This window comes from Haliotis asinina, chromosome 8 (assembly GCF_037392515.1).
Source record: "Haliotis asinina isolate JCU_RB_2024 chromosome 8, JCU_Hal_asi_v2, whole genome shotgun sequence".
NCBI classification, from domain to species: Eukaryota; Metazoa; Mollusca; class Gastropoda; order Lepetellida; family Haliotidae; genus Haliotis; species Haliotis asinina.
Window position 1 is genome coordinate 35,698,074 of NC_090287.1, and position 9,401 is coordinate 35,707,474.

A 9,401-nucleotide genomic window follows, 5' to 3' on the forward strand; every position below is an offset into this window, starting at 1 on the left:
GACGGCATGTAAGGGAACCCAGAGTGATGCAGGCGTGGTGCTGGAATCAAACCCACTATCATAAGATTCTGTCACGATTAAGGGACGCTACTCTCCTCGTCGCATCCTGCAGTCTCAGAAGCCTAAGCATACACTCTCACTATCAATCATAGCTTTGTGTGTTAAAGGTCCGCATCCTCTGCTGTTTTATCACTTTGATATGGCAGACAACAGATGCCGTTCATTTAAAGAAGTACCAAACTGTTGTAAGTCAATACATCAAATGTTACAGAATAGAGGGTCAATAAACTTACAAAACTCTTGATATTTATTTTCTCTTGATCTCATTGAAAAAAGGCATTGTCCACGCAAATGTGCAAACGATTAATTTTAACAATACATTGCATGTTAGAGCTGGACTAGTCTCTGATTGATCACAGCGTGAGTGGAATCTGGCCTCCCTCCGTCTGGTCGTCCTTGCCCTTCAGTGAAAGGAGTCCTCGCATCTGATTGGCTGTTGAGTCAGTGTTGGAGCCATCAGCCTTCGCGTGCCAGGTCCATCCTCCAGCGTAGCCACTGGTGTACAGGTGTTTGAACTGGTCAACGATGTCCATCCCTGCCCCGGACACCTGGTTAAACTCGGCTACAACCAACGGCTTGTTAAGGTCGTAGTCGGCGAAGACGTGCTGAAAGTCGAGTACTTGTATGAATTGACCGTCTGACTACCACGCGTACACCATTGCCGACGCAACTTATTTATCAGTGTCATGATCCTCAAGTGATCTTAACGCTACCACTAAGTCCTTGTTAAACTATATGACTCACGACAGTAGGTCTCAGTTACGATTATCGCTCTGTCCATAATTCTCTTTTGAACAGGCTATTGTATCAAGTAGTCATCCTTGGCACTTCAGATTAATGTGGACGAAATCCCAAGATCCATGTCGTAAACGTTTACGTAAATGGTGAAACCCACGAGAAAGGATCACAATCGGTTATTCGAATCCTCAATCATCGGATCCTGTAACGACCAAGTACCACAATACCAACATCATACCCAACATCATAATGTGAATAGCCAAAGAGGAGCTTACGAGCCAACGGAACTCACCTTAAAGGGAGAGAACTCGCTGTATTTCCCTTGCCATGAGTAGGTATGGCTCGAATAAAATGTCAGCGTGCCCTGAAAACATAACACAAGCGTAACCATGTAAGTAGTCCTAGTGCTAGAAAAGTCCCTATCTTTTAGGATCTCTCAGCAGTAGTAAACGTGTTGTTCAGTAATTAGCATGACACCTCCCACCCTCCAAAAATGTTTGTTGATGTGGAACTAGCTACAGGAGGTATCAGGTTACTGTTCAACATGGTCAAGATATGCAGTATGGGTGTTAAGGCTGGGTGTATCATATTACCTGATTTTGATGCCATCTCTACATCTCTACATCTCTACAAGTAATGGATGTTTCCCATATACTTTGTTTACGCCGAAAACACATCACAAGCGTAACCATCTACCTACGTAATGGATGTTTTCCATATTCTTTGTTTACGCCGAAAACACATCACAAGCGTAACCATCTACCTAAGTAATGGATGTTTTCCATATTCTTTGTTTACGCCGAAAACACATCACAAGCGTAACCATCTACCTAAGTAATGGATGTTTTCCATATTCTTTGTTTACGCCGAAAACATATCACAAGCGTAACCATCTAACCAATGAATGGATGTTTTCCATATTCTTCGTTTACGTTACCCCTAACAAATACTTTTTTCATCAGCCAACTTGCACTGTTTACAAATCATGCTGAGTTTAACCATGTGCGGCTCTTAAAACAAACCAAGAACCTGGCGTGAATTCAAGGCGTTGTACCATGGTCGTTCTTCAAGCTATCAACCAATGCATTGAGTATACATGTAATGAATGTTCACATGCTGAAAGGATATAACAGCTATGCAGTCTCCAAGAAAGGACATTGTAACGTTCTTGCATTGGCCACCCTTTATAGAAAACAATATTGTGACAAGCGACAAATGTAATAAAATTTAGCATTATCGTCCTTCTGTTAATTGTCACACTTTTTGATTAGTAAGGACAACTCGATAATGTCCCCTCTAGGCTTCTGTAGACAAAATATATGGTTTAACGTCACGGGTTAAAACTAGAGTGAATGTTGATGTCCAAAATATATAATTTACTTGACATTAGCCTGGCCGAAAATAAAGTGATTTTACTTAATGTTAGCCAGTCCTTACATACACAGCCCAAAGACCCATGTTGTTCTTTATGTCAAATACACGTCTTGCGTCAGTTTAGAGAGACAACGTCGAGAACACTGCCAGTTTTCAACAATAGATTTGCTATCTGCTAGGGTTAGAGGTCACATGTAACCAAGTCGATCATATCTGCTCATGCGGATTTTGTCAGGTACAAATTGTAATACCAGTGAAAAATTTGTCAAATTACCATCTTTTTGCCACCAGCCTTTACAAGGCACTCGTCTTTGTACAAATTGAAGCCTCCCCATTTGTCAACATTGTCCCTGGCCTCCCATGACCCAGCCGTGACGAGCGCCTGGGGGTCAACCTGTCTGATAGCATCCACCTGCCAGTTTATGAATCTGAAGAATGAAAACGTGAATTGTAATGACTGACTCTACATTTTATTGCACATATGAAGTAACGAAAAAAGCCATAATACACAGTTTGTTACAATCTCTACTGACTGACTGTACTTGACTAGCTTGTTTGCAGGCCCTACATGTTGCTGAAATATTGCTGAATGTGTTTAACATCAAGCACAACAAAAGTTGAAGAGTGAACACCAAGTTCGTTTTAAATCAGTTAACCTTTTTGAAAGAACTGAAAATCTTTGGAAGAGCCTTTTGTTTTGAAACAAAAGCGACCCACATCATTCTGTAATTATAAGAAATCCCCACTAAAGTGGGCTCCATTAAATTCATACTATATAAGAAACACGTGTTTATGTATCACTATCAGATAGCGACGAATCCAGTGTACGCGAAAAGATGACACCCGGCATTGGGCCGTCACAAACACATGCAAAGGCGATACAGTTGTCCAGAATCAGAGACCCGTTTCATAAAGCGATGTTTGCTACGCTGGAGGATGAACTTGGCACGCGAAAACTGATGGTGCCGTACCGAAACTACCCAGTTTTAATACTGACATTGTTTGGGGAAATTATCTCCTGTCTCATCTTGCACTACGTGAGCGTTGCCCTATGACGACTTCTTCACAGTAGACCTAGCTCCCACCCTGTCATTTTGTGCAAGCGAGTCCAGGTATACGTACTTGAGAAACTCCTCTGCCGTGTACTTCTGGCCCGCCCAACCCGCACCGGAGTTCAGCAGGAACTTTGTGTCGAAACACGGCTCTGCGTTGGCCAGGTTTGGCTTGATTTCTCCCTCCATCTCGTTGATGATGTCCCAGCCTCCCATTGAAGGTTCGTCCTTCACTGCCTTCACCCACGGGATCAGCGCATTGTCTATGTACGACTGCAGCTTAGTTTCGTCCTGAAAGTGTAAATTATAGGGTTTTGGTATTCGCTGTTAAATCAATACTTGGCAAGATAATGTAGAAAAAGTAGTGCATCTTGTGGACCATAAAGCAAACGTTTGATGAAAAGCACCTCAAAATGTTTCATTTTTCAGTACACGAGATTATATTCCCTTTCCGTCAGGTTGCACCTTTGCTTACAGGTTATCCCGTTTGTCAGCTCAAACGGCAAGCAGACCAATTCATCACGGGTAGATCTGATAACTGGGCTTTGCACATCTGATATTTGGACTGTGCTGGTGTTAACTGTTAACTAGCTCAAGATAGAAGTGTTACTTTGATCAGCCCGTCCAGCTTGAAGTGGTCGTTCTGTGCGAGAGCCCCGTTCCACAGGCAGAAGAAGATGAGGATGTTGTACTCCAGGGCCTTCCGAAGATACTTCTTGATGTCGCTGATGAAGGTGCCCTTCTGATCCAGGCTCACGACCATGCCGGATGAGTCAAAATGGGGAGTGACAGCACCCTCGATGTGCACCCACACACCTAGACGAACATATAGTGAACTGCGGTAAATCAAAAGCCCTACTAATTTTAGTTGGTTGCAACCATAGCTGGTGATTATATATCGACAAACCTGCCTGTTAAATTCAGTTTGTTGTACCCGTACCCGTATACGTAGTTTCGTACGTTTGTACATGTGATATGAATACAAGCGTTCGCGCATTGTACTTCCTGCAATAATCTTTACATTGCTTATGTGCGGAGACAAACTGTAACTCACTTAAAATGTGGATTTGAATTATATATCGGTGAACGTATCTACGTTATTTAGAAAAAGCAAACATGACTTTGAAAATCAAAGACAACCATCCGAGTTTAGCATTTCATATCCCCGTTGTTGTTGTATTGGTAATGCCAAAATTTGTATTCCTGGACGTTTGATAGACTTCCCACAAAATTAAAGAAACCTGGACTTATATTTTCGAAGCTCTGTTAGCGCTAAAATAATCGTAAGCACGTTTCATTGACTTACGACTATCTTAGCTCTAAGAGAGATTCGAAAATCTAGGCTCTAGACTTCAGTAAAGATTATTGTCATGCTCTCAGTTATAACAATCTTCTCTTTGTGTCCTAGACAGCGTAGTGAAAAGGAATTGGTGGTGTCACTGAATTGTGGGGATTGTGATAGAAGACACACAATAACATGTATGGTAAGAACAGAAAACATTTGTTTTGATTCCAAATTCCTGCGTATTTGTTTATGAACTGTTATTCTAACACATGCTCAGAAAAACATTCTGTATCCAGCAGTTGTACGACACTGATCACTGTATGGCCGAAATATTGCTGATGTTTCGATAATTAGTAACTTAATCACTCACTAAATATCAAAACGTCTTAAATAATGTTGAATTGTATGCTGTGATATACATACGAATAGAATTGCCGCCATTGTCGGCTACCAGCTTCAGGTACTTTTCAAACTCAAGGTGTCTGTATTCGTAGTTGTTGTCTCCGAAGTCGTAGCCGTAGGCTATCCAGGCCTGGTTGACGCCGGATAGAAAGACCTTCTTGCCGTCTTTTACAAAGTCAGTCCCCTTCACGGTCAACCGTGTACCTTCTGGGAAACAACGTGAAGAGTTACCTAACAGGTCTCGGTAAATAACAGGTCACGGAAAACAACGTAAAGGATACAGGTCTCGGAAAACAACGTAAAGGATACAGGTCACGGAAAACAACGTGAGGAGTTGTCTGAAAGCATGGGATCAAAGAAAAGCACGCGAGGAGTTATTTAATAGTATGGGATCTTCGAAAACAACGTGAAGTGTTATCTGATAGTATGAGGTCACGTAAAACAAAGGGAGGAGTTATCGTCCACAGATAGTGGAGAGTGTGTGGGATAACGCATTATAAATATGGCCAAACCACCACCATGTTACGGGTCAAATACATTTCACAGCATGCAGCTGACTTGCTGCCCACACAGCATTCTTGTTTCCGTTTCCTGGTCACATTATAATTATAATTCCTAGTTTTGATGTCACCTGACTCTAACTTCATCAAGCAGCAGGTGTCCGAAATGTTGACTGATCTTTTGAGTATTTCTTTTTCGAAATCAACAATTGATAGTGGAAACACATAAACACATCTTTCAAATATAGGACACGTGAGGACACGTATGTCAAAGTCTCATATGGCTTCGTAATTATTTTGCATGTTGGCTGACCCAAGGCATTCCAGAAACCAAAACTTGTCAATCTTAGATTGGCCTTCATAATGTTTAAAGATCCGTCTACATCACAGCCACATTCATGGGTATCACACATTCACGTGAGTGCTGAGTGAATGAGTGAGTATCGTTTTACGTCGCTTTCACCAATACTCCTGCAATATCACAGCTGGGGACACCAGAAATTGGCTTCACACACCAAACTCACCATTTGGACATAAATAACATTTGCATGTACCCTATATTGGAGAAGAACTGGTTTTGTGTATATCAATATAACATTTAAAGAGATTCCATTTATATATATATGACGTCTTCACGTACTTCGAGCTGGAGCTTTCCCTAAATCAGGTACTGCCATGGTAACGGGTTTTGCAGTCACTGGTTGTGCCGTAACTGGTTGGTTGGTGTGTCCTGTGTTCGGGTTTGGTGTGTTCTGGTTTCCTGTGTTGGGGTTCTGGCTTGCACCAATGGAACACAGTGCCACTGCTTTCGTCGCAGGAGAGTCACAACTTTCTGATATCCACTCGCCAACGTCGGAGTATTGACGAACCATAGCTGCACACACTGTCCCGGTCTCAGTCGTTGGACTTGCTGGAATAGACAGAAAAAATATTCACAGTTTCTTTTCACCTTTAACTAAACTGTTAAATATCTAAGATCTACATAACTTAAACTACTACATTCTTTAAACCTGCGAGATTCGGGAATTGGCAAAACCGTTCAGTGAGTATATATCTTTTATGAACACGAAAACGAAGGTAATTTGATTTATGCACTTCGAAACGTTTATTCATTCAATAAATATTTAAACTTTGGTGTGGTTGTCGGTGCTTGTACGTATTTGAAAACAACAATGAAATTAAAATCCACCCATTTCACAATAACTACAGCTTTTAAGACGTCACTCAAGGATACGATATTGGAAGAATTTACGAAGGGTAAATTGGTTACCGCCATGCCACATTTCGTAATCCAAAGAGGTTCCATCGGTCCACTTCCACCCTTGTCCGTCATACTTTAGACCGATCCAGCAGTTGTGTGGAGAACCTGGAATATCATAACAGCAGAAATGGTTTTGGTTTTAGGTTTACATTTAAAGCTGCATTCAATAATATTGCTTTAAACCCCGTGTGTGCCATCATGAGGATCAGTCTACCCAGATGGAGTAAAATGACATCCATCAGCCCAGCCAGTAAGCCTGGGCCCACTTGCACAAAGCGATCTTTGCGCTACGATAACTGTATATCCCATTGATACCATAGGCATAGGAGAGTAGTAGCAAGATTAAGATCGCTTTGTGCAAGCGGGCCTTGCCCAACGGATTCCGACGGTTGCCTCTTCTGATGTCCCTAGTCTTTGCTGTTGCTTCTAACCATGGTCTTCGCAGCGGGATGAAGACCCTGGTTAGATGTAACAGCCACCACTAGCATCCATGACTACAGCCGGGATAGGAAAAATCACTCATATTTCATGCAGCAAGATATTGAACTTACCAGAACCTCTGCATATGTCCTTCAGCCTGTCGTTATGGTTTCGGTCATGGATGGACGCAAGATGACCACCTTTAGCAACACACGCCTGCTCGGCTTCTGAGAAGCTAACGGACTTATCAAGTATTACAAGCTGCTCTGAAATAGAATGATAACTGAAAAGTAATAGTGGAGAGTGGTAGTCAAACATTAAACTACGTGAAGTATGACCCTGTAATCAGTAGGGCTCGCTCTTAATAATGACAAAAAACACAATGACTAGTGAGGTGATATCTAAGCCGGATATGTATCAACCGTACTTTGTCAATACTATGTGGAGCTAGACACAAACAATACTGTGAGGAGCTGGGTCCTGGTCCGTGCGTTGTGAAACTGGGTCTTGGTCAATACTGTGTGGAACTTGGTCAAGGTCAGTACTGTGTGGAACTGGGTTAAGGTCAGTACTGTGTGGAACTGGGTTCAGGTCAACACTTTGTTGTACCGGGTCGTGGTCAATACTTTGTTGTACTGGGGCCCGTTTCACAAAACTCTCGTAAGTGAAACGCCCTTAGCGGTGTATCGTAATACATATCGTAGGAGTTACGAGACCTTAGGCTTACGAGAGCTTTGTGAAAGGGGCCACTGGGTCCTGGTCAATACTTTGTGGAATTGGGTCCAGATTAATATTTTGTGAGACCGGGTCCTGGCCAATAATCTTTGAAACTGGGTCCAGTTTTGTTCAGCTAGATTGCCTAATACTCAATGGATCTTGAGGCCAATACTTTATGGAACTGGATCCTACTCAATATGTGGACCTGGTTCCTTGTCAAAACTGGGTGCAACTGGGTGCAGGCCAGTACTCTATGAATCTGGGTCCAGGTCAATATTTTGTGGAGCAGGATCTTAGTCTGTACTTTGCGGAACGGACCAGCGCAAACAGATGCTGACGAGGTATGATGGTAGATATACATCGGGTAGTACGAATAGGATTACTTCCATTAAGCATGGCTCGAACAACAACAAAAACCTTTACAAGGTTCAAACCTTCACGGCATTTACTTGTTTTGTCCCAGACCATCCTGCGTTTTGTGGCAGTTTAGGTCATTGCAAACATCGTCTATGGTTTTGAGTCTGAGATGGGATAAATGTGACTGTGAGAAAGCCCCTGAAAATGACTGAAATCACTTTTTGACACCTTTATATCTCCAAAAGGATGTGGGTAAAATGCTAACTCTGATAACATTTGAACAAAAAAACAATTCCTCTTAATCCCAAATATATCTTCTTGTCACGCACTGAGCTTTACTTGTTCGTTCCGTGTCATTACATGTGATAAACATGCACGTATTCATCTTCATTTTGATTTGTGAAGTTATTAATATCCCGAGTGCCGAAAAGAGTCACTTATCGCCTGTTGGACTTGAATATCTTCACCGAACTCTAGCAACGACTTACCTGCTGCTACATAGTAGAGCAGCGCAGCGCACAATGTGATGACGGACCACATCTGAAAAAAATTAAAAATTAGAAATGTTCACCGATAAAAGATATTTGTTTAAGCCTTCAATGAAACATAAAGCAGAATAAGAACACCTTGTGCTCTATTCCTACCCAAGAATGTTTAACAGGTCATGGGCACCTGTTTTGTGAGCACTCTTTCATCACCGTTCATATTATTGTCGCCGCCATTGTGTTCTTTTGCGCGCAAAGACTAGTCTGGGAGGTTAAATCTGACATAGTTCCCTCTGCCAGTTTGGACAATTCGCTAGTATAATGTCAGAAGAAACGCAAAGAAACATTGCAAATATTTTAAGAAGCAGTTTAAAGTATCCTCACCATTGGTTCCACCTGGAATGTCTCTGGTGGTTGTGCCTAATCTATATACGTAGGTATGACCTCAATCTGTTATCTTTCCCATTTGTGTCCATGTGGCGTGAAAGTAGCAGAACTAGACTGTCCTGTACTTAGATTAACCAGGTTCTTCCCAAAATAAGTGAGATTGTAGTTTTATTTTTGTCAGTAGACATAGCCGGAACTGTACGGCCGAGACACCTTTTGGCAGAGATCTCTTGTGGAAAGCAACTTAGAAAATATCAAGGAACAGACCCGCATGGGACTGGTGTGTATCTGGAAATAAGCACATAGATGCGTCAAAATCCTTTCCACAAAAGAGATCTCTGCTACACTCAGAATCGAACAATT

At 42.0% G+C, this 9,401-nt stretch overlaps 1 protein-coding gene across 1 annotated transcript; it reads right to left on the minus strand.

Annotated features, from left to right (window-relative positions):
• Positions 1–223: 223 nt before the first annotated feature.
• Positions 224–9,095, minus strand: LOC137293906 (mannan endo-1,4-beta-mannosidase-like). Its single transcript, XM_067824717.1, has 11 exons — positions 9,036–9,095; positions 8,655–8,706; positions 7,224–7,358; positions 6,682–6,777; positions 6,052–6,321; positions 4,933–5,118; positions 3,835–4,040; positions 3,295–3,515; positions 2,447–2,600; positions 1,091–1,162; positions 224–665 (listed from the first exon to the last, which is right to left on the minus strand). Exons 1-11 carry the CDS (start codon positions 9,036–9,038, stop codon positions 414–416), a joined length of 1,647 nt encoding a protein of 548 aa, XP_067680818.1. The 5' UTR covers positions 9,039–9,095; the 3' UTR covers positions 224–413.
• Positions 9,096–9,401: the final 306 nt, after the last annotated feature.

Excerpts from the sequence above, each read along its gene's own strand:
- LOC137293906 (XM_067824717.1), bottom strand. Across the intron at positions 6,322-6,681 it reads TTACGAAATGTGGCATGGCG|CAAGTCCAACGACTGAGACC; the intron begins GTAACCAATTTA and ends TGTCTATTCCAG. Across the intron at positions 1,163-2,446 it reads AGGCTGGTGGCAAAAAGATG|GGCACGCTGACATTTTATTC; the intron begins GTAATTTGACAA and ends TTATGTTTTCAG.